The sequence below is a fragment of the Cornus florida genome, unplaced genomic scaffold (genome assembly GCF_030987335.1).
Source record: "Cornus florida cultivar Cherokee Brave unplaced genomic scaffold, ASM3098733v1 CherokeeBrave_3.0.0_Hap2_Chr08, whole genome shotgun sequence".
NCBI classification, from domain to species: domain Eukaryota; kingdom Viridiplantae; phylum Streptophyta; class Magnoliopsida; order Cornales; family Cornaceae; genus Cornus; species Cornus florida.
In genome coordinates this window covers 19,025,935-19,050,876 of record NW_026775578.1, presented here as the reverse complement: position 1 = coordinate 19,050,876, position 24,942 = coordinate 19,025,935, and the positions used below count along the sequence as shown (strand labels likewise).

The 24,942-nt window shown below is 33.2% G+C and overlaps 2 protein-coding genes across 8 annotated transcripts; both read right to left on the bottom strand.

The window, feature by feature from the left end:
• Window positions 1-12,959: 12,959 nt before the first annotated feature.
• LOC132270615 (uncharacterized calcium-binding protein At1g02270-like) lies at window positions 12,960-17,915 on the bottom strand. 6 transcript variants are annotated; one of them, XM_059771790.1, is made up of 11 exons: window positions 17,717-17,912; window positions 16,956-17,096; window positions 16,764-16,859; window positions 16,534-16,639; window positions 14,868-15,085; window positions 14,542-14,618; window positions 14,336-14,450; window positions 14,135-14,260; window positions 13,906-14,013; window positions 13,674-13,784; window positions 12,960-13,528 (listed from the first exon to the last, which is right to left on the bottom strand). In XM_059771790.1, exons 1-11 carry the CDS (start codon window positions 17,750-17,752, stop codon window positions 13,322-13,324), a joined length of 1,341 nt encoding a protein of 446 aa, XP_059627773.1. In that variant the 5' UTR covers window positions 17,753-17,912; the 3' UTR covers window positions 12,960-13,321. The 6 variants fall into 6 exon arrangements, 4 of the variants coding, with proteins under 4 accessions (XP_059627773.1, XP_059627771.1, XP_059627772.1 ...); XM_059771788.1 differs by having other exon boundaries at window positions 12,960-13,561; window positions 17,717-17,908; XM_059771789.1 differs by lacking the exon at window positions 17,717-17,912 and adding an exon at window positions 17,369-17,507 and having other exon boundaries at window positions 12,960-13,561.
• Window positions 17,916-19,792: 1,877 nt separating this feature from the next.
• On the bottom strand, window positions 19,793-24,714 carry LOC132270614 (uncharacterized). 2 transcript variants are annotated; one of them, XM_059771787.1, is made up of 3 exons: window positions 24,375-24,714; window positions 23,996-24,178; window positions 19,793-20,158 (listed from the first exon to the last, which is right to left on the bottom strand). In XM_059771787.1, the coding sequence occupies exons 2-3, from the start codon at window positions 24,152-24,154 to the stop codon at window positions 19,991-19,993; spliced, it is 327 nt and encodes a 108-aa protein (XP_059627770.1). In that variant the 5' UTR covers window positions 24,155-24,178; window positions 24,375-24,714; the 3' UTR covers window positions 19,793-19,990. The 2 variants fall into 2 exon arrangements, with proteins under 2 accessions (XP_059627770.1, XP_059627769.1); XM_059771786.1 differs by having other exon boundaries at window positions 24,482-24,711.
• Window positions 24,715-24,942: the final 228 nt, after the last annotated feature.

Genomic DNA, 24,942 nt, shown 5'->3' with positions numbered 1-24,942 from the left:
CGTGCGAGGGTGAAGCTATATCATCATTTATTGCACATAGTATTGAACTTCTGGCACTTCATTAAAATCATTAAATTATAAATAAAATTCCAGTCAATGTTTCTGGCGAGATGATGCCTAGAAGTAGTGTTTTGTCTGATCAAAATATATACAACAATACAATATTCATGCATTCTTGCTTTTTTTTTATTCTTATTATTTAAAAAAAAAAAAAAAACTCATACACATTTCTCCTTTGAAAGATATTCGAAACATTATCTAGCTTCAAAAGATTAAAAAAAATACCAATGAATTACAGTCTCAATGATATAAATATATACATATATACATACTCGAACACCTCTAATATATATATATATACAGAGACAGATGGATTTGAATTTTGAAGTAGATGGCCTTCTTGGGGGGTTATTTGCTCATTTAGATAATCTTAAAATCTTGGTTTTGTTTGTCAATAACTGGATATGTATCTTCATCTCATTCATTTTTGTGAAAATTTCTTGTTAATTTTGATAGAATATATTAAAAATACCGCAAAATTAATATTCATCTGCCAATCTTTTATAAATACTCATCTTGCCACTAGGGTTTTAATTGAAATATTAAAAATGTAATTAAGTCCATTGTTGATATGCCTTGTTGGACTTTATTCGTTATTATATCTATTTCAAATATGAGTTTATTAGATTTAATTTGCTGAGTAATTTAAACCAATACATTAAAAACAGTTGGTCAAACATAACATTAGTTTTACAAGAGCTTGCAAATGCTTTGCACATGCCGCAATAAGTATTAGTAATTCAATAGTCTTATTAAAAAAAAAAAAATGGCATGCGTGGTTGTATATATAGCATTAACATTCTTTTAAGATATTCATACAAGGAAGAACAATTATCATTTTCAATCAAAATAAAACCATTTTTCTTACTTAATTTGTGAATTGGAGGAAAAAAATAAATAAAAATTTGACAATGCACCAAACCAGACATATATATATATATTTTCAGTATGCTAAGTTGTTGTGTATATATATGTGTGTGTGTGTGTGAGAGAGAGAGAGAGAACTGTACAGAGGAAGGGTGCCATAATATTGCTGCAAATAAATTCAAAAACCCAATTAATCATGAAAATGTATCATTTTCTCAAATTACTTTTAGTTGGTGTCTAACTAAATGTATTATAATGGAGAACCTAATCGAAGGAAATTCATAAATTAAAAGATAAATATGGGCAGTTGGGTTCTTCATATTACAGGGTGGTAGTTATTTAGGTGGCTTATCATTTTTTGACCAAGTTGTTATTTTATTTTATGGTAAATAATCCACTCCCTTATTTTTTATTATTAAAGGGATTTAAATCCTTGATCTTCAATTTTTATTTATTTTTAATTTCTTTTATAAGTTAACATTGGGATGTCAAGCGTCTTAGAAGACCCTATAATCTGCCATTAGAAACATATTCTCATTCTACATGCGCGCACACGGACAATCACCAAAAACTTACTATTTAAAAGATAAAAAAAGATACTATTAAACATAAAACCAGTTGATATTAATAAAATACTATAACTACTGATATTTAGGCAACTTAATTCAACTTTCTTATAAATGCATATAGAGAAACCTTGCCTATTATTATTAATTATATCAATATATACCACAACAACTCTGAGTTGGTTGATCAAATGTTAATGTGTTATTAAAGCGGGGTATGAATATTAGTATTTTGTAGTTGGAGTTGAGTTGAAAATAGTTAGATATTTGCAAATGATCATAAATATCTTGGATCATATCATTTCATTTGAAATTTAATATCTTATGTTTCAGACATTCAATGCAGGAGCCTTGTGATTAGGAATGGCATAATGACACTCTCCCTCCCACTTCATTAGGAATGGACGGGTATGGGTGCAAAATCTGGGCGGGATCTTTTGATTGGGAACAAATATATATATATATATATATTCTTCTCATTTATGTTGCGAAATTATTATAATACCTTCATATTTTATTAAAATAAATAAAATAATTACGATAATTACAATTAATTACAATAAGAACTATAAATAATGTAAACAGACTTATAGAAAACCTTCTTTATTGAACTTCCAAGCTAGTACAGAGAAATATTACAAAAGAGATAAAAGGAAAATGAAAGATACATTGAAGGGAAACTTTGTCCTCTATTTATACATAAAATGGACTTGAAATTATCATTTTGAAGTCCGCATAGTGCATGGGATCGTGTGCTGGAATAATGCAGTCGGTCGGCCCACCACTAAGTTCTGTCTCCTTATCGGATGAAAAGTGGATATCTGATGAAGGAAATATTGTAGAACCAAAGACTTTTGGGAAAAGTTCTTTGGCTTCTTCTGTCGGCAGGATAAGAGGAATCTTTTACTTTTTAGGTGGATTCATCTTGTCCATCAAGTGACTGGTGAGAGAGTCCCAATAGTCGGCTACTGTAGGCTCATCTTCCGAAATAAGATCTTCATTGGGATCTTGTGCATAACCAGCTAGACAGGAAAACTGATTACCTTCTTGACTGGTCTGGCTAGAGACTGACACCATGGATGCATCATCTCGTACTGTGAGTGTGGAGGAATCAAAAGATTTAACAAATTTGGTCCTCATAAAATCCATGCATTTAACCATTAAATCAGCTTCAGTAATTAATGGTTGTTGTTTTCTGATCATATCTTTAACAAGTTCAAATGGGTTAAAGATTTCGGGTTCTGGAATAGTTAACTTTGGAATCTTATCCATGTATTTCAGTGTTTTCTTTCTGATCTGATGGAGGAGGGCTTGGATAGGATCTTGAGTCATGCCTGACCACCATCGGTAATAAAAGATCCTCTGAAGGACTGGTAACTTGTCAGTGGTATAACCACATTGGAAATCCCATTTCCAAATCCAAGGGATTCCAAATTCAGTAAAGAACAATAGGGTGGATTTCCCTACAGGAATATTATCCTGTCCCCGTAATTGATGATGAAATTGTTGCCATGGCAAGTATAATTGTCTGACTGATTCGGGCAACATATCCAGATCAGGGCCAAATATAGCCCACCAGGGTATAACCCAGTTTGGGAAATCAGCCTTAACTGATTGAGGGCATAACTTGAAGAACCAAGAATGCTTATGCTTCGGATTTTGATAAAAGAAAGAATATGTCCAAGCTGAGATATAATCCCAATAATTGTAACTGTGACCATATGATATTTTCCTTGGCAAATTAGGATTTAATCCCCAGTCACTAGGCCGTATAAGCCTCTTAAAGATAGCTTTACTATAAGTAAGAGGACTATCTTTGGAATTCGGAAATTGCTTCGTGTGGTTGATCTCCACAGAGGAAGTTTCAGTAAGAATAGCTTCATAGAAATATCTATGGCGACCATCCGGTGCAGCATATTGTTGAGTTTGAAAATATCTGGATTTTACTTCCCAAGGATCTGGCATCCATTGCTCATCCTGAGAATCCAGTATCAATACTGTTTGAATATACCTTTGATTAGGTATCCATGGAGTTTCTTGTTCAAGAACCTCTTTCATGGTTGGTTTCTGTTGTTTTTGCTGGGTACTGCTGCTTCCTTTAGAAGGTGTGTTGAGCAGATCAGCAACATGCTCCAAATATGGAAATTGATCATCAGTGAGTGGTATAACCACTTTGGCCTTAGCCTTGTTTTTGCCACGAGCCTTTGGAGTATTACCCCGGCCCTGCCCATGGGGGGGGGGGGGGGGGGGGGCGGATTCATGAACCCTGCAAAAATTCACGAGTTAGAAAATCAGGTAAAGAATTAGAACTGCCTTTAATATATTCAATAGAAAAATCAAAAGCAGATAAATCAGCTTGGCAACCAGCAAATATCTGTTTGGAGACCAAATTCTTTACATCTTTTTCCAATACTTGTTTAGCAGCACTACAATCAATGCGTAACAAGAATTTCTGATTGATTAAATCATCTTGGAATTTATAAATGCATTTAACCAAAGAAAGAATTTCCTTTTTGATGGTTGAATAATTTAATTGTGCATTTTTCCAAGTTCCTGAAGTGAAGCGAACAAGCTCCTCTGTTCCTGTGTTTGGATTTTTCTGTTTAAGAATACCACCGTATCCAATATTGGAGGCATCTGTTTCCACAATTTTGAACCATGAAGAATTGGCTAGAGCTAAGCAAGGAATTTGTTTTGCTCTGAGTTTAATCTTCTGAACTGCCTTGGTGTGTTCCAAAGTCCATGGGGAAGGAGATTTCCTTAACCTGGTGCACAAAATTGCTGTATCCTGTGCAAGATCTCTGTAGTGATTTCGAATATAATTCAAACTACCCAGAAACCTTTGAAGCTGAGTTTTATCCTTAATTTCATCTGGAAATTTAGAAGCAAACTCAATACTGCGATTAATAGGTCTAATTTTCCCATCACAAATTTCATGACCAAGAAATCTGACCTTAGTTAAAAACAGTTTTAGTTTAGGAGCAGAAACCACTAAACCACTTCGGTAAATAACATTTTTGAAAATTTTCAAGTGTTTATAATGCTGATCGATTGATTTGGAAAATATGAGAATATCATCAATATAAACTATTGAAAATTCAGTAAAAGGATTAAATATGTCATTCAAAATATGTTGAAATTCTGAAGGGGCATTTTTTAATCCAAATGGCATCACTGTCCATTCATACTGTCCAAAAGGTACTCAAAAAGCTGTTTTGTACCTGTCCTCTTCTGCAATCTGTACCTGGTAATATCCAGATTTAAGATCAAATTTAGAAAAGATTACAGCAGATTGTAACCTATCTAAAAGATCTTTGATGTTGGGAATTGGGTATCGGATCCAACTCAAAGCAAGATTGAGTGGCCGATAATCAATAACCAATCGAGGAATTCCTCGTTCTTTTTCAGCATTTTTATTGACATAAAAAGCTCTGCAACTCCAGGGGGAGTAACTAGTAGTGACAAGCTTCTTTGCCATTAAAGAGCTGATTTCAGTTTTACATAATTTCAAGTAGTCAGCTTTCATGTGGCTAAGACTAGCTTTAGAAGGAATCATGCGATCGGTAAATCCCTTTTCATAGGGTAAAGAAACAATATGCTTCTTTCTGGCCCAAAAAGCATTAGGAATCTCACTACAGATTTCCTTGAGAAAGTTTTGTCGTAGTGACTCAATTTTCTGTTGCTCAGTAGGTTGTACCAATCTTTGATGAATTGCTAAGGAGGATACCTCCTTTTGTAAATAATTCAGTTGTTTTTCCTTAAAGATAATGTTATCTTTAAGAGTATTGATATGCTTATTTACTGGTGGGGTCAAGAACTGGAAAGTAATTGACTGGCCATGTAAATTAGAGCATATTCCATGAGAATCAATTTTCTCAATTTGCATGATTAAAGCTAAAAAGGGAGTACCCAAAATAACCTGTTGTGCCATATTTCTGATGAGTAAGAAAGTAGATGGTAGACAAATACCTTCTTTACAAATGAAAACATGATTAAGTTTATACTTAATCTGCATCTTACCTCCACTTGCACTGGTAAGACCTTGAGTGGTTTTCTCAAAATATTGAGTAGGAACCAATCCTTCCTGTATACAGTTCATGTCTGCACCACTATCAACTAAGGCAATTGCATTAGTGATGGTGTACTCCTGATTAATTACCAAATTGATAGATATATACCATTTTTGGTAAGTAACTTGATTTAAGAGTTGAAGATAATTAGTATCTGCTGCTTGAGGGACTTCATCTTGGGATGATGAAGGTGTAATTGCAGATTGTGCTTTTAAAAGAGTAATTTCCAAATCCATCTTAGTCTGACGAGACTTTAATTGACGAATTTCTTCTTTTAAAAGATTAATCTCCATTCTGAGATCAGGGAGATTAGCAGGACGAGAATTTTGTCCTTGGTGTTCTAATCTGCTTAGAACTTCTTTCATGCTGTAATGATTTTCTGCTCTCAGAAAATCTGGATTATCCGTATCCTCATTAGATCGTGCCAGAGCAGAACCTATTTCAAAGACTTTCATCTTGATTTGAGGATCCTGGATATGATCTATAAGATCCAATAAGGATTGTTGAGTCGAAGTCAAAACATTTAAGCTTAACCCATTCATCTCAACAATTGCCTTATAATAATCATCATGAGAGGGATTACAGGAACATGTGGGATTTCCAATTTCTGCTTCAGAGGAAGAAGAAAACTGTAATTCCATAACAACATCCCCATAATCACTTGATGATTCTGATTCAGAAGAACTAGTATTAAGTAACAATTTACTTAATTGAAGTCTCAGTTCTTCTTCTATGTGAAGACTACTGAGTTTCTCCTTAGTTCTGCACTTGTTTGCATAGTGGCCGATACGTCCACATTTGAAACATTTAGCCTCAGCTTTGGGCTTTCCTTTACCCTTTGCTTTAGGAATATATTTCCTTTTAGGCTTAGTATACTGTCTAGAATTATCCTTTTCCTTTGAATAATTCTTTCTTTTGGAATACTTCATTTTATAAGGTTTTTCAACCTTATTTCTTTTCCTAGGTTTAGGATAAGATAAGGGAGTCTGGTAGGCAAATTGATCGCAAAATTCACCTACTTCCTTTCTACCAGTTAATCTTTGTGATTTTAACTGGGATTGTAACTTCAGATCATTACAGAGAGCTAGACCTTCCTGGATTACAATGTTGACTAATCCACCATAGGTATAGTTTCTGTAAGGGATAGAGATACCATTATTCATATCTCTAAGCTTTTTCCTGATTCTTTCAGCAAAGAAGGTTGGTAAACCATCTACAAAATTTGCTTTCCAGTGCTCATGATTTGCATCATTGAGTTGGAGAACCTTTGCCAAGAATACATCTTTATACCACCTGAAATGAGTTAAAGATGGACATCTTAGATTCTGTAGAAGTTCACGACTGCGTTCACTATTAGCACCTTCAGGGCCAACAAAATGTTGGATTATGGTGGTGATGAGGGTATAAACCGCATCTGGAGCAGGTCCTGATTGTTGAGTATCTTCATCTTTAACAAGCTTGGTAGCAAAAAAGATTTCAGCTTTCTGAACGTCAGTGAGGACATTATCCCACCATCCTTTAAGGATTCCTGTAAAACCAGCAACGACAAACTTAGCAATGGTTGGGTCAGTGTTGTTGTTGATTTTACAAACTTGGCTATACATCAATATTTGATGAATAACCTCGTAAATCTGATAATCAGATTTGCCATCTATGTTCCATTCATAAATGGTCTTGCCATGAAAAGATTTCTGTGTATGGAAATAATCTTCTTCATACAAGATATCTTGAGGTGTGGGTCTGGGATAATAATATCTACTCGGAGCAGGGGCTGTATTAGAGTGGATATTCTTATCATAGACGATTCGGTTTAACTCAGGCCTCTGAGTAAAATCCTTGTGGAAGACCTCAAGATGAGGTAACACATTTTCAGAATCAGAACCAATTTCAGATTCATCATGGGATAAAGTCTGAAGTTTAAGTCCTTGAATTTTCTGAGTAAGAAATTCTTCATTCTTCTTAGGATGTGTAAGATTGAAGCCTTGAACTTCAATTGCAGGTTTCACCAATGCTTTGGATAAGGAAGCTTCTGGAGGAGAAGTTTTAACAGTAATACACTTAGTATTAATTGTATTTAATACCGTGTCGATGCCTGTTTCAATTCTCCCAAGCTGGGACCCTGCCGTTTGTAAGCAAACATTAGTATAATTGTTCTGCCTGTAAACATGAGAAATGTCCTTTTTAGTAGCATTACAGGATGGATCAATTATTCTAGGTTGGCTATAAGCCTTGGTTTCCACTTTGGAACCACTGTCAGGGTCAATCCTTTTCAGAATTAGATGTTCAGTGGGAGGATGGACAGAGTGAAAAACCTTATCTTCAGATGTGGTCCATGGTTTGAGAAAATCATCCAATATGTTTATATTAACAAGAGAATGATTGGTCATGAAGAATCAAGAAACAAAAGGTATAACCATTTTGCGTTCTTGTAAAAATTCATAAAATTGGGTTTTAAAAAGCTGTAATTGATTTTGGTCAAAAACTTTAAAATACCAATTTCTGAATTCTTTATATTGATCCTGTTGAAATTCAGTATTAATGGCAATTCTATCAGGGACAAAATCCATTAAAACTAATATTCATGAGGGTCATTGATGTCTGTAGGATCATCAAATTGATCCTTGACAGATTCATTCCCGATTCCCATTTCAGATGGAGTTGGGCTGAATTCAAGTCCAAATTGGCGACGAGACATACCTATTGGTGCTTTCTCGTAGACTCCTCTTGGAATTTGATTCTAAGATTACTGTATTCCTTTCAGCTTAAGTCGATTGGCACCAACCACTTCAGGGAGATCTTCCTTTCGGTAATCCGACGAGATCGAATGGCGAGAAGGAGGACATGAAACATGATAAGGAAGATGACTTCCTTTAAATGATGTAGATCTAGGTAGATCTATGGATTTTCTGAAATTCAGAAAAACATCACCATCTTGGTCCTGAATAACACAGTCTAAGCTATGATTAACAATTGGCTGTGCTGGAACGACATTAGAAATCGTCCAGTGTTCAGGAAATGTTATCTCACTCCAAGGAATCATCCTTTTTGTGGCAACATTTGATGTGTACATGTTGGTATCCCATAACGCTGTTACTCCTTTAGAATCTTTGCGTATGGCATTGGGACACATAGTATCAAGGACTTTGTAATGGATGCGATAAATAACACTTATCACTTCCGATCCAGGTAAGTAATCATACCCATAGGTCTGAACACGAAGACTAACTGCCTCATGGATGTTTTTATCTGTTAAAGATAAATTCAAACTAGGATAGACATTAAAATAAACCGGTCCATGACATAGACTGGTTTCCAGTACACCCATCAAAGAAGGGTGGAATTTCAGACATCGAGCATCCCTAAGGGTTGCCTGAATACAAGTATCCATACCTAACAAGGTTAAAGTTTTAAAAGCAATTTGAATTAAACCTATATGGATGTACTTATATTTATGTATGTGCCTCTGAAGGTCACGTGAAGATAATAACTTAATTATTGTATCCTTAGTGCTTAATTGCATGGTTTGTTCCATGGTTTTTACAGTCCATAAATCAGTTAAATTAAGCATTCCGATTTTGTAAATGCTCTTAGCACTTACTGGAGGAATAGTCCATCTGTTCAATTTATTTTGAACATTGGTCCATTCTACTAATTCAGTATTTTTTACCAATTCTGAATCTTGGTTGTCTTGTACTCCTGAAGAGGAGGAAGATGGTTTTAACATGGCTGCTAAATATTGTTAATGCTTAAAGGTCTGTATAGGATAAATATTAACATATTATGTAATGAACAGTAAGTTACTATTCTGTCGTCTTTCTGCTTAAGAGAGATTCTATTACTCGTCTGTCAACGTTTTACTGGAAACAATACTCTGTGCAGCAATTTAATGCAAAAGTGGGTTAAACATTCTAACGCGACTTTTGGACGACCCATAATGGAATCTGGGATAAGTACAAGTCGGACAGAATAGTAGTCGTATTGTTCATAACATAATTACAATAATAATCATGCTACCAGTACTTAAGAAGCATTAACAATGGAAAGTTAAGCCATCATGGCTCTGATACCAAATATTAGTAGGATCGATGTATGATTATGATAATTACAATTAATTACAATAAGAACTATGAATAATGTAAACAGACTTACAGAAAACCTTCTTTATTGAACTTCCAAGCTAGTACAGAGAAATATTACAAAAGAGAGAAAAGGAAAATGAAAGATACATTGAAGCCCTTTTTCAAATAATCCTTCTGAACTACACACCGCTTGCATTTGAGGACAAATCCATTAGAAAAAGATTATTTTATTCTTTTCTCATTAAATTTTTATTTTTAATTAAATTATTTTTATTATCTTTTTTCTTATTTAAATATTAATTATACCAGTTACCTTAATTCTATTATTAGTATCAATTTATCATAAAATGGGAAAAAAAAAGTTGGAACTATTATTTTTTAAAATGATTAACTTATTTTTAAAAGATTAGTATTTATAATAAATGATATTATACTTGGTTCAAATTTTTTTACTGTAAACAAAATACCTTCTTTTTTTATAGAATATATTTATAAAAAATTAATAAATTACTTACATACAAAGATCTTATTTTTCATGTAATATATTCATGAAAATTAAGAAATTACTTAAATTGTTTTAAAAAAATTGCTTGAAATTTTTATTTAAATAATTAATTTCAAGAATTAAAGATAAATTTATGCACATTTAATAGAGAATATGTATGAATTTTTTCATGAGTTTATTTTAATAATAAAAATAGATTGAGTGTAATTCAATAAGAACGAACATCATGATCAGTTAATGAAAAATAGCTCGTGTATAGGGGCATTTTGTAAAAAAATGTGATAGTTCAGGAGGTATTGTGCGCAAAATATATTTTATAGAAATTATTTACAATTTTAGATATAATTTTTAAAAATAAAAAAATTTAATTCAGTGAGGTGGCCCAGGGACGGGTTGGGGAATTTAAACAGGAACAGAGAGTACGCGCGGGTTGGAGATAAGGAAGAGGTCCTCCATGCTATTTCCATTCCCAGCATAGGTAAATTGATTAATGTAAACACTGAAAAGTCTTATATAATGTGATTTCTTTGCAAATACCGTGTGATAAAACCAAAAATTAAATAAATAAATAAATTTTAATAGACTACATTTGATTGTTGAGTGTCTCACGATTATGGACCCAACAATAATTGTTGCGACGTGAATTTTATATTTTGTGAGACACGAATTAATATGATTCGATTATAATCACAGTAATGTTCAAATATCATAAACATTTAAAATTACGTCTCTATGAGAAAATGAATCCACACACCAATAAACACAAAACTATCAAAATTGGACATTTGGTGAAAATGTATAATGGAGCCAATTCTTGTATCAATAACACTTATATGTAACTGTGATGGCGGCAGCTACTATTTACCTAATGTATGGTGTGTGTAGAGAGTAAACATTTAAGTTGGTTCAAATCAAGACTTCATAAAAATATTACTAATAAATTATTATTATTATTCTTATTTATTTTTCATCAGAGTAGGTGAGGTGGAGCAAATTAAAAGTAGTTTTCAAATTACACACCTTCCATCACGATACGAATTAATTTCAGTTTTGATATACATCATTGACTAAACCTCCCCCCCCCCCCCCCCCCCCCCAAAATGACAACCATCAAGAAAATAAAATTTTGATCATCTGATTATATGACTTTTCCTTGGTTTGACTGTTGGGCTGCTTACATTAATGTGAACATTAATACAGTCGTATCCTCAATTTAATGAGTTGATTTTATATATTACTCGTGCATGGGCGTGAATTTGATCATGCTTTCTAAATTGATAAATATGTTCAACTTGTCTAAACTACTTTGTTATATATATTGTAATTATTGCAAATTTTACAATATAAGACGTTATCTATTTTTAGTTATTTTTATTTTGTATATTAAAATCATACACTATTAGAGACAAGATAGACTATAAAACATTTTTTCTAATAAACCAACCCATTTGGAACCCTTCAGATCCAATATTTTTCCTATTCAAAGGTCGGCCACTCTTCCTTGTTCAATGTTCAGCCCTTTCTCATTGTGTTTTCACATTAGAATTATTTGTTTTCACATTAGAATTATTTGCGAATTAAAATATGGAACGTGGTTACGTGGGCATATAATTGGAAGTTTGATAATTCAACTAAGTGCAATTTGAGTATTATTAAAAACAATAAATGAAAATTTTAAGTGACAATGACTTTGCTATCACTGTTGAAAATTAAAAGGTAATTTTTAAGTTGAAAATTAAAAGGTAATTTTTAAGTTGAAAAACAAATGTATTAATGTTTTTTATAAGAAACTCATACTTATTTATCTTTGTAGAGACTAACCCTAGGACATTGAGGATATCTGTTACATGCGGAGATTTGTTCCACATTGGATCTTGATAGAAGAGTGATTGTGTATAAATGAATGGGTATACAGTATTTTAAGTCTTGTTAAATTGGCTAATGTGGTGTAATTTTAACCATAGATTTACTTAAAATGTCATGTGTCAGTGTGTAAGTGATTCAACTTATGATAATGTAGAGAACTTTTAACTTAGAGGATCCTCGTCCTTTAGTTGGTATCAGAGGTAGACTTAGTCTTTGATCCAATGTTATGCCAAGCACCCGGCCCAGAAGGTGTCTAGATGGGTCACCTGAGTAGGTAGGGTGGCTCAACCGCAACGAGGGTGTGACGAGTTTGAGTGGGGAAGAATGTTATAAGGGGAGATTTGTCCCGCATCGAATTCGGATGGGAGAGTGATTGGGAATAAATGAGTGAGTGTTGTTAAAACACTATTCAAATTTTGAGTAAATGGATATAAAAATTATAGATATACCAGTCAAGCTAGGTTATACATCTCAACCTGATCATTTGGAAGGGAAAAAAAAATGGGGATGAAAATCCTTGTTTCATTCTATCCATAACCCATCTAAACGGTAGAAAACATCAAGATTAATACTTCATATTATGATAAAACACTAAATCATTTCAAATATTAGTATTGGGAAGGCCATAAGAAAAAATCTGAAAAAAGAAATGGAAAGTAAACTCAAGTGTCAGATGAAAGTTTCAGAGGAAAAGGCTAACACATGCAACATTAAACATCTTACAAGATAAATGGACTTTTTCAGATCATTATCTACTTGCCATCTTCTCTGGGAGCCAAGCTTTGAACAAGACCAAAATGATCTATCCCAAATAAACAAATCTGCGCAATTCGCACCGTAACCTCTGTCAAGAGCACCAGATAAGAAAAAAGGAATGCAGCATATCAATCTGGTGTAGGAATGGAGTTTCCTCATCACTTCCCCCATGTTTGCTGATATCTTAACATGAGACCACGAAAAAAAAATGCATTTTCCGGTAAATTTTACGTTAAACACCATGTACAAACATGGTCAATCTGTATATACCATGCTGCATTATGAGCTATGTAGTACAAAGACACAGTACATCCAAAATTCACAGCAAGAAATAATAAATAGCTATTACTGTTGCAAAATCTAAATTTGTAGAGTCAAAAATATAGAAGTATACAAATTCACACAATCACAAGATATTTAGAGGCTAGCAGAGGATCTCAAACTGAGCATTTTAAAATAGGAATATCAGGAATCTGCTCCAAAAATCCAGAAAAATGTTGCCCTATCTCGATCACTCTTCACATGTGGCACCAAAAATTTCACTCACGACGATCAAGAATTATGCAACTGCAGTGGGGAAAACTCCACAGTCAACAGTGCATGATCAGAGAGAAAATAATAGTCAGGCCACATCCCGCTTTCAACCTCTGGAGGAAAGAGTGCAGCTTTACTGACATTGAAACCGATAGAAGTTGCAGAGGTGGGTTTGTTAAGCATTTGCTTTATACGCGTCTCATTTTCTTCACTGTCTTCTTTGATCTGTTGAAGGAAAGTCCATGGGTTCCATGCCCTCTTAAAAAATGGCCCAAAAGAAAATTTAGTCAATCGGCCTAATGGTTCTAAAACCAATAGACATTAACAAAATAAGTTCTACAAAAAATAATAAAAGGAAGATGAGACATACAGCAAAGTGCAATAAATTAATCACCCCATCTCCATTAGTGTCTATATGTTCCCATAAATCCTTTATGTCTTCATTACTCAGGCCACCTTGAGGGTGCCCTGATAAACCTACCTGACCAATAAAAAAATTAAAAAATATTAGCAGGTAGATTTTAAGTATCAAAATATGACATGAAAAAAATAATAAATAACTCACAATTCCAAAAATTCTTGAGACAAGAACTGGTGGATACCTCAGTAAGAGCTCTGGAGAACTGAGAGTAAGTTATGTAACTGCTGCCATCAGTCTCAAGAAAATGAGGTGAATAAACACCTTCAGTCGGTACTTTAACCAGTAGGTTCTATGGGACAATCACATTTAAACCAAAAAGAAAAAAGAAAAGGACAATTCATTATCCTTCTAAATAGATTAATGACCATATGAGGTCCAACACACATTTATTATTAAACGACTGAACGTACATGAATGTTTCCAAGAACTGCTTCTATGAAGCTTTCTTTTAGTGGTTTCCGACCTTTATTAGGATTAAGGAGCCAAATGAAATCCACCCCACAAATGTCCCCCCTGTGGTTACGATGACTAACCCACTGCAAAAGTAAAATTTTGATTTAGCATATTCAACTTAACCTGCTTAAGAACGCATAAACTGAGGACCAAACAACCTTAAAGGAGTTTTCATCGTTGTCTGTGTAACAATGAGCAGTATCATAGGATGAGATAAAACCTTGTGATCGCAGAAACTTATAAACATTCCCCTTCTTACTGCCATTCCAGTCTCTACAGAATGGTACCAAATTGTCAATCAGAACGAACTTGCTCTTCATTCTCCAAAAAAGAAAGTGCAAACACTCTGCCTCTTACAACTTACCCACATAGGATGATAGGGACAGGCGGAAGATGGTTTTCATGACAATATGACTCTATATACTGTAAAATCTTGTATACCTTTGAGAAAAAAAGGAAAAGCAAAGCAAGGTCATGAAGCTACAGAGGATAAAAAAGATTCTTAATTAGTAACAAGAATAGGGTCATTGGCCCAACTAGTATAACCTCTCCTCCCTCAAATGGGAGGTGACGGGTTTGTTCCCCATAATGGGTATTTGTGTGTGTGAGTGTGTGAGTATTTACCTAACCAAAAGAGAATAATGTAACAGGATCTTACATAATTAACAAGTAGTAACTGAAAACTATAACCTGTTTTAAGCGGAGGAAGCAATAACTGGAATCATGAGGAAAAATTAAATGAGTATTCACAACAATAGCTCCTTTCACGATATCAGCGGATTCGTTTTGCAAAGAAACAAGTAGTTCAACATGTAAAAGCTGGGCAACACGATCACCAATATCATTGAATTGGCATTCTCTGTAATTCAAAACACGAAAGTTGTTCTGGTGCACTGCTGTTAGCAGACCTATTACCAAGACATTTAGTAAAGGCTCAGAGCATGACTTAATATATAAATTAGTTCGGAGCATTCATTCAGAGTTATACAGCAAGGAGATAGTTTTTATACAACAAAATAATTTTTAGAAATCAAAGCAAGAAGCAGAATTCTTGCTTTGCAGTTTACCAAATTACAGATTAAAAAAAACAATTGCAGGAAACGATTTTACTATGACTCTATGAAGATCTCTGAGTTGCCGAAAGGTTAAGACTGAAAAATAGCACAAACTGCTCCAAGCTTCTCCAATCCCTATAAAATGCATACCATACTCCAAATACATTAAGAAATACCACTTTTCTTCTGCATCATAGCACAAGGCTACCAATAGGTACACAATACAGTGGCATATGAAAATATTTTGAATGTGTGAGTAAAAAATTAGTTCACCAATTCACTCCATAGAGGCAAAAGCTGTTATAAAATTTAAACCATAGAATTTGATTGCTTAGAATCTTATCACTTTTTTACTACCTATTGTAATTTTCCTTAATTGGCCTTGTCGTATTCAATTAGTTCCTCATAAGGACCAGCCACACTGTATTTTCCCAGGCTTAACCAACAAACAATGAGTTTCATGTCTTAGTTCGTCAACTTAAAACTAGTCACCCTTCAATTTTAATATCATAAATATAATATATTTACATATTTGTGTAGGAAGAAAAACAAATGACAACTTATCCAAAACAAAAAAATAAAAAAAAATAAAAAACATCACGATCTACAAATGTCGAAACCTGAGTGTGAAAGAAACAGTGTTTTCCTAGGGCTTTTGGAATTTCAAACTCAAAGTGGTAAGGGTTCATATCTTCACTGCTTCAAAGAATATATGAGATTGTAATGGAAGACTCATAACAATAGTGCTAGACATTTGGCTAGCTTTGGTACTTATCTCCCAAAATGATGTTGTAAATGAAAACATACAAGCCCCTAAAACTCAAAGGGACTGTTTCCATGTTCGGAAATTTGGGTTTGATAAGTAACAGAGGGTTAAAAAGAGGAACAGAAATAAACAATTTAGGCAAGCAGCAATCCTCCTGGTTGTAGTAATAAATTTGAAATTTGGGAGATACTCAATACAAGGACTAACTTGGACCATATTGTCTAATCAGGAAATGGCACAGGAAGGCTGGAAACCTATCATAAAGGAAAATTTTGGAGGGAATACCGAGAAGAATCAAATTGAAAAACTGAGGGGGAGAAAACTAACACATGGTAGGGAAAAAGGAAACAGAGTTAATCATTCTATAATTATATATATAATTTGGGAATTTCTCTAACAATTTGAAAGGCATTTTGCAAACTCATGAAGCAAAGAATTCTGCACAATAATGTCTGGGTTGTGGATGGTTCATTATATGGACCAACAGAATGTAGTAAATATTAATTCAGTAAAATAAACATATATAGAAACTAACCATCACCCCTGTTATTTGTTCGAGCAAGTCTGTAAGTCACATAACCGGCATCCTTGAGTCCATTCTCATACATTCTCACAAGTTCTTCATTCCTCACCCAAAATTCCTGAACCAAAGGATTAAGATATACAAATATATTTCATACGAGTAATATAACACTCAAAACAAGAGTCACCTTCTAGTCAACTATATACGAATGATCAGATTCAAAAACAGTAAAATCCACATACCTGCAAACATATAATAGAGGATTTCACATCAAGAAGTCTATCCAATATGCTCTGATTTCGGCTAAGCCAAAGTTCACGACATTCACTCTCACAATTCTGATAAATTCAATTGCAGTTACAACAAATCGTTATACCATTCAATATAAAACATGAGAATTCATATAGGTGGAACTAAAAGAACTTAAGACATACCTCGCCATTCAAACGCTTGTAAATTGGTGCAAGTATATTGAAAGTAGTGCATGAAACACACCCGAAGGATTCCAAACTATCAGGGTGCTGTCCTTGTTCACAAAATTCTTGATTTAGTTCACCCATTGATTCACAAGTGCACTGAAGATAAAAAAAAAAAAAAAAAATCAAATAAAATGATAATTTCTCAGAGAACTTTCATCAAACATATAACAGAAGTGTCCTATATCTGAGAATGCAGGAACAATTATAACAAAGTTGTGGGTATCAAATTCATTGGGAAAAAACTAAAAAAATAAAGTAAAGGGTTGTGGGTATAAAAGAAAACAGTTTAATTGGATTTAAATGATATAAGACGATTTAACAACCGATAAATTGGCAACGATTTAAAATAGTGATGTAGCGATCCTAACCTCTTGAAGAAGAAACAAATTCATCAGAGATATAAATGGACCAAGAAAAGTAAACAACTTGCAAATTTCAGACAGTACGGAAAATATAAATGGTAAGACGCGGTATGGGATGGACCGTTGGAGTTGGAGACAAACGCTTATATATATATATATATATATATATATATATATATATATGAAAATTCTAGAATATAGTAAATGAATTTATGCGAATGCCTTTATGAACTGGAATTCTGGAAATAACCGTTTTTAACTGAAATTTCAAGTTTGAAATTGTTATAACATAACAACAATAAATAAATAAGAAAAGAAGTACGAGGTCAAAAAGTTGTTGAGAGTGGAACTTACAAGTGAACTTTTATCATTCTCCGAATCCGATACCATATCAATATCAACTTTTCAAACCCATCGAACTCTAAATTCTTTCGTATCATTCAAACACCTTGTTCGGTTCTTCCAACTTTTTCTTTGGTTTTGTTTTGTTTTGTTTTTTGTTTTTTTTTTTTCTCAGAAGAAGGAAATATTTGATACACATAAAACTGATTTTTTTTTTTTTGGAAAAAATGACGACCAAGTCTTACGTTTTTTCCATTAAAAAAGACAAGTTTAAGACAAGAATTTATTTATTTATTTATTTTTTTGACAAAGTACTCATGCAGGAAATATATTTGGTGTGCTTGCTCACCACGTACTTAGCCATCATAGCCTTTTATATATGTTACCGTGTCTTCACTCATACAATACGAACAATTAAAGTGGACGATACACCGGACACACCAAATGCATGATCCTCTTCGAGAATAAGAGTATAACTACCACCAGAGTACAAATAATTGAGTAACTATTCACCATTGTTAAGACTTTCAATTTAGAAAACACATTTCAATTTAATTTAGATAATTAGATTCTATTACTTTTGTTGGTAACAAATGATTTTAAGAAATTTTTGCTTATTAGACCTTTTAGCCAACTTAAAATTTGGATTTTTTTGTAAGTAGAAGTGAAAAATCTATTTATGAAATGTGATTTACTTATTACGTTGTAAATATTTTTCTCATAAGTTAGATTTTTCTACAACATAATACACAAATTAATTGATTTGGAACCCATTTGAAAATCGTTTGTGTTTTGCAATTTAAAATTTATACGAAGCAGTAACAATTTTTTGTTATGTTGTTTTTTATTCCAAAAACATAACTATATTTGTTTCACTATGTTTCAAAGCAAACAAGAAAAATTTAGAAAATAAAATTGTGTATGGTTGTAGAAAAATAGTTAAAAAAATTTCTACAATTTTTTTTTTTTTTCAAAATGTGAATACCAACCAAGAAAAAAATAAAAAAAATGAAAAAATGAATAGCAAAATCAGCAATTTTACTAACGTGACTATCCACTTTATTTGAATATTCAAGCATTTATATTTTGTAAGGTATATTTGTGGCGGACCATGACCCACCTAAATAAGAGGGGGCCTATTGCACCCCGTGACCAGGAAATGGTTTTGCGATGGAGTGGACACAAATCAAAGTTGGGCGATGCCTCCACGTTTCGCAACCCAACAGAAATTGATATGCCTCATCATCTCATTTTGTTGATCCAACACTTCCCATTTTCCAATTAATGGTATTAACACGCCATCTTCAATCTTTTTCTGGTTTATAAGGAAGGAAAGAATATTTTTTATGCCTTGCTTCAATTTTAAGCCAATCAAAAAGGTGTTACATTTGTACGACTGACTTTCTTAGTAATAAAATAAAAATAAAAAGGACAAATTACACCGACTTTATCCGCGAGAAAGATAAAGAAAAGAATAAAGATTTGAGTGATGAAAGTTGTAGTTTTATCAATTTCTGCTCACATATATAATATATTTATTTTTATTATCTTTACACACATTAAGCGACTTTTGAAACAAATATTTGGCTGAATTAAGCAAATTTTGATTGACCATTAACTGAAGTGAAAATGTAAACCTTTTATATCAATTAATTGCATAAGAGGTCAACATAATGTATCCAAAAAAAAACTATTAACATGTGAAATTCTGATATCAGATTGCTTTTATCGAGAATTACAATCAAATTACCTCTCGAGTTTGAGTCCCAAATGAGACATTTATGGAAAAAAAAGAAAAGAAAAGAAAAAGAAGTGTGACATTTATGGTGTGTGTGAGGATTTACCGAATTATATATATATAAGTTGGACTTGAAGAAAGGGAATTACTTTATTTTTCATGGAACATTTGTATGCATTATTCAAGGAGGAAAACAGCAATTCTGCTCCAACTCAAACCAAAATATGCTGCAATTACAATATCTCCTGTTTCTAATTTTATGTTTCTTAATTTTTCAAAGCATCTCCCTTTGCCATCTGCCTCTAATACCATATTCCGAAAATTACAATTTATTATCTTAACACAAAATATGCTCTGAGAAAGAATTTAACCATCGGTCATCATTAACTGAATATATTGTAACATTGGCATAAAGAATGGTTACAATTAACACGAATCAATGTAAACTTTACAAGTAATAGAGCTTCGAATACAAACTTTAGTAGATAAACAAAGGTAAGTGATTTCACATACCGTAACCATTCATCAGAGACTTTTATGTCTCCCGCTTAGTCCTCCGGGGTCTGCTGCCGCTCAAGCTCGATGACATTTTCTTTCAACGAGCTTACAGTGTCATTCGTTGTTTCATTATTGGTCCTGCAAAGTAGCAATTGTTTCTGAAGGCTTCGCACCAGCTCGCTGAGTCTCTGAATGTTCTGCTCTTGTGATAAGATAATCTGCTCAAGTAACATATCTCGTTTTAAAATAGGAATTCTTGAAAGTGTACACAAGACTACATGAACACACAAGCCACATTCAAGTTAGAGCTGTTCCCTCACTCCCTAGTGGTGCAAGAAACATTTGTTACAATAGCATACAACCAAGTTCAAACCTGCACAGTTATATCAGTTCGCCTACGACCGGATCTCTCAAGATAAAACTTTTTGGATTACCCTACGCATGATGTGGTTTGCAGGTGATAAATGTGCATTTGAAAATAGAATTTTCCCAGAGTAACCACACACACACACACACACACAAATAATAAATATAATAAATAAATTTATTACAAAGTTACATTTGAAAATACTTGAATGTTAAACTTAGATCAGATTCCAGCATAATTTTATTTGCTGCAACTAGTGGGGAGCATGATATCGTATTTACTGAATGGCTGATTATATCCAGATATGCCTGACACATTCCTATCTTTGTCCCACTATGCGACTGTACCTATGGCATACTGACACAAGCCTTGTATGATGCTTGAGAATGTCATAAATATATCCCAACAGATGCTGTTTGATTATTTTTTGCAGAACTTTATGCATGATTCTTCAAACCGTCATTAGTCATTACAACAACTTACGCATGATTCTGCAAACTGTCACTAAAACCACGTACAATGACTAATAAACCATTCAATACCACAATTCTTTGTGCACTGAAACTGCAGTGTCCTCTACAGTGGCCAGCTCTCCCAATTCTTTGTACAACCAAATAACATTATAGGACCATGGTCATAATATTGTTTCTTCAACAAAGAATACTTGTATTCTGATGACAAACTAATGAAATGCAAAATTAGAGGTAGCCACCACTAGAACAACTCCAAATAATAGAAAGTAAATCATGGTTTAGCCACCTATCCCTTTGACCACAATTTTGTTTTGTACCAATTGTTGCAAAAGAATTTTGTTTTCCAGAAAATTGAGGTGTCTGCAATATTAAAATTCCATAGGCATATAATACTTAAAAAGGAAAAATCACTAAAAAAAAATTCAGTGGGGGCAATTGCCCCCACTGACCATATAAGTAGGTCCGTACCTGGTCAAGACACTGCTGCTAGAAATAAGTTCTTACCAATAAATGCAAAAAGACTACACAAACTTTAGTGTTCTTACGAAATTTCAAATAATAATAATAATAATAATAAATCTGCTGTTACATCTACATAAATCAGCCTGTATACGGAGTAACCAGCCAAAATATAATGATTGTATTTATAATGATTGCACCAATAAGAGCCTGCATAAGCTGCATTCTGTTGTTTGAAAAATGACTGTCCTTCACTGTATGACCTGGCACATGATCACTCGACCACTAGGCAATTGCGCTTATGGGTCAATTTTCAGTTATTTGAGTATTAATGCAGTGTAGTGTTACATTGTTAGACAAATTTTAGCATCTACAGAAGCCCTAACCCACAACAAAGAGAAGGCTGAAACTCATATAAGGGCCAGAACAACACCTGACTAGAAAGTATAGAACTTTAAAAGAATACGTGCCTGCAGCTAATAGAGCCACTTGCTTCCAACTTTGAAGCCCTCTTTCATTAGCTCAACCTTGTAGCCTCAATCTAAATATTAGGAAATAAGTGATTTGTATCTCACATCTATAAGGTTCAAAATTAGTATGAACAACTTTTACATTGGCATTGAAAAGAAAAGAAAAACTAAAATTCAACCTATTCACTAAATGGAAAATATCATAATCTGTAATGGATCAAATTATATCATCCCCTATCATTTATTTTCTGGTTCAATTTATTGTTTTGAAATTCAACACTAAGCATAGATGCTCAACTCAGAAATTCCTGAACTAAATTTTTTAAGGCCAAACAGATACTTCCATTAATCTTAAGCCACATATTCTGTTAAATTTAAAGTTATCACAATTCAGAAACAAAACTGACCTGTAGCAAGGAGTTTTCATAACAAGATGTCCAATTAAAATATGAAACTAAGCTTTTAGCCTTATAAAAAATGGGGATGAATTTTCCTTTATAATAGAAAAACAAAAGACATTATAAAGTGTTTATTTCATCCATATTTATAAATAAGAAAAATTAAAAATAGTTTTGGACCCACCAATGCTGATGCCAAGCATGTGAAGGAGGGCCATATCAGGAATTATAGGAGACTAAATAATCAACTCTTTTTTTTTTTTTTTCATTTTATTATTTTTTTTAATTTGAGTCTCATTTTGTGTTTTACATACTCTAGCTTTGTATTATAAAAATAATTTTACTTATTTATTTATTTTTGGTAAGTCACAGTTTCATTTATCTCATTTATGCTTAAGATTCAATACATTCATACTTCTTAGTACTTTGGTAATTTCCAAAAAGAGTCCCATTCTACTAAGGAAGGATAAATCCATCAGCCTATATATATGTGGAAGCTCTCATTCCATAGAATTGACTATTGAAAAACTGAGAGAAGCTTTAGAAGTTTTAATTGATTTTGTGATGCAAAGCTAACTGCACCAACCCTAGGGGCTTGGCTCAGTGGCAAGGTCACTTGGCCCTGCTGCCTCATGAAGCATCGGGTTTGAGGTTCGACTCCCACTGAGTGCAAACAATTCCTTGGGGCCATGCCTTCGCAGCTATACTCCGCAACTTATCCGGCCCAGGGGAGGCGTCCTTCCTGGGTCCCTTGGGGATTAGTCGGGGCAAAGCCAATACCCCTGGTTAATCAAAAAAAAAAAAAAAAAAAAACTAACTGCACCAGGAGGAAGGTTTAGAGCTATAGGATTCTGCTCCTCACATTTTTCTTCTTATTCTCTTAGCTTTTTGCAGCTTCTATTCAACTCCAACCAAAACCTACTAATCAACTTTGTTGCCAAACCCACAAAATACAAAAGCAAAGCTTACTGTGCACCTAAATTCCATAACCTAAATCCATAACCCTAATCATTTCCTTTGTCGTTTTAGTCTTTTATTTAGCAGACATCCTTAAAATTGCTGCTGTTCAGAATTCCAAGCAATTTGTTTTTGTAAAAGCATGTAATATATCACCTAAAAAGCCAAACAAATTTTCGACCCCCTTTATAATGTACAAAGCCAACAACATTTCCTTAAACTTTAAAAATTTAAACCTATAAGATTTTAATAACTCTTGTACACCATAATACCAAACAGAATCAAGTTTCACATAATTTGCAGTTTTGGTTTAAAAGATAAGAATTTCTAAGGACCAAAGGGTCAGACTTGATGATAGGTTAGTTAAACACTTTCTGGAAGCCTTTAGGTAATAATTCTTTTCTTTTTTTGATAATCCAAAAGTATTATAATTGTAAAAGAATATATCTTAAATTACCCTGAAACTGGAAAACGGAGAGCTTCCCGGTTTCGGAGCATGACAGACATTGTTTTAATGACGGTGCAATTTATCACAAGAAAAACAAAGGAACAGAATAATGCCAAATGGAGTTGAAGCTTCTTTAGAGACTGGTAGCACAACTATAACAATACTTCATCGTTATTTATTCTAACAAAAGTTAGTCCATCATACTCTAATGTTAGCATTTTTGTCATAAAATTCCGGTCTGTATAAGAAGGCACAACTTCAGGATTCTAGGTAGTAATTAGTAATTTGAACATTAGCAAAACAACAATCATGTTATTTGAGAATTCACTCAAGTTTTGTCCAATTATGGGACAAACTCTTCAAATCTCACTGCTGCATTTTACATTTCAAAATTATCCTAATCCATTTTTGAGCAAAAATACAATCCATTTTATAATTAAAAAAAGAAAAAGAAAAAAAAAAGATAGGAAGAACATTCATTACCTTCTCTTTCACCTCTTCTTTACTCTTAGAAATTTGTTGCTGCTTATGAGATAAACTCGGACTCGCGTCAATATCACTCACAAGTGGTTGCTTCCATTCAAATTGAGAGGTAATTATAAGTATAATCAACAGAAAAGCAAGCACCATTGGTCTCGGCATAGTTACAATCCCCTCTCACAACATCTGCCAAATATAATTATAACAAATCACATTCATTAAAACTGGAAACATGGTAAAATACAATAATAGTCAATTAGAACCCTAAAAACACTGAAAACAAGGGGTTTGAATCATAAAACACCAAATTCTCTGTTTGTTTGTCAGATAGTGAAATTTTTTAACATTCGGCTATATTTGAGGCGAAATTTAAATGCTTTACCACAAAAATGACATGAAAACATCAGAATCAATGCGCTGTTTTTTTCTTTTATTATCCTCCTCAATTTTCTGGGCAACCAAACGGAGGGAGAATTCAGGAGAACTTACAGATCGAAGCTCGACATCAACAGCATCTCCCATGAACCACACACGATCAAGATCCCCGAGCGAGCCCTTCTTTGTGTCGACTCAGTTACAGTGTCGAATCATGGATTGTTGAAAAAGGAATGTTTTTAATGAAGTTGACTAATTTTGTGTCGGTAAAGATAAAAGAGATTTTGGCTCAATAAACTAATTAGACTGAAAGTTTCTAAACTATCTTTATTCTTAAAGTGTGAGTTCGAATCTAGTCACAGACATCATACATGTTATGAACAGTAGGTAGGTATGTTTACATTTAAAAAATATAAAATAAAGTTTTCTTTCAACCTACTACTAAACTATTTACCGATAATAAATAGAGTGGAAATTTACTTCTGTATTTTTTTATTTAGATACTACTAAATATAAATGAGAAAATTGTTTTCCAAAAGTACTTTCCACATGTCACAATTGTGTAAAAAAAAATA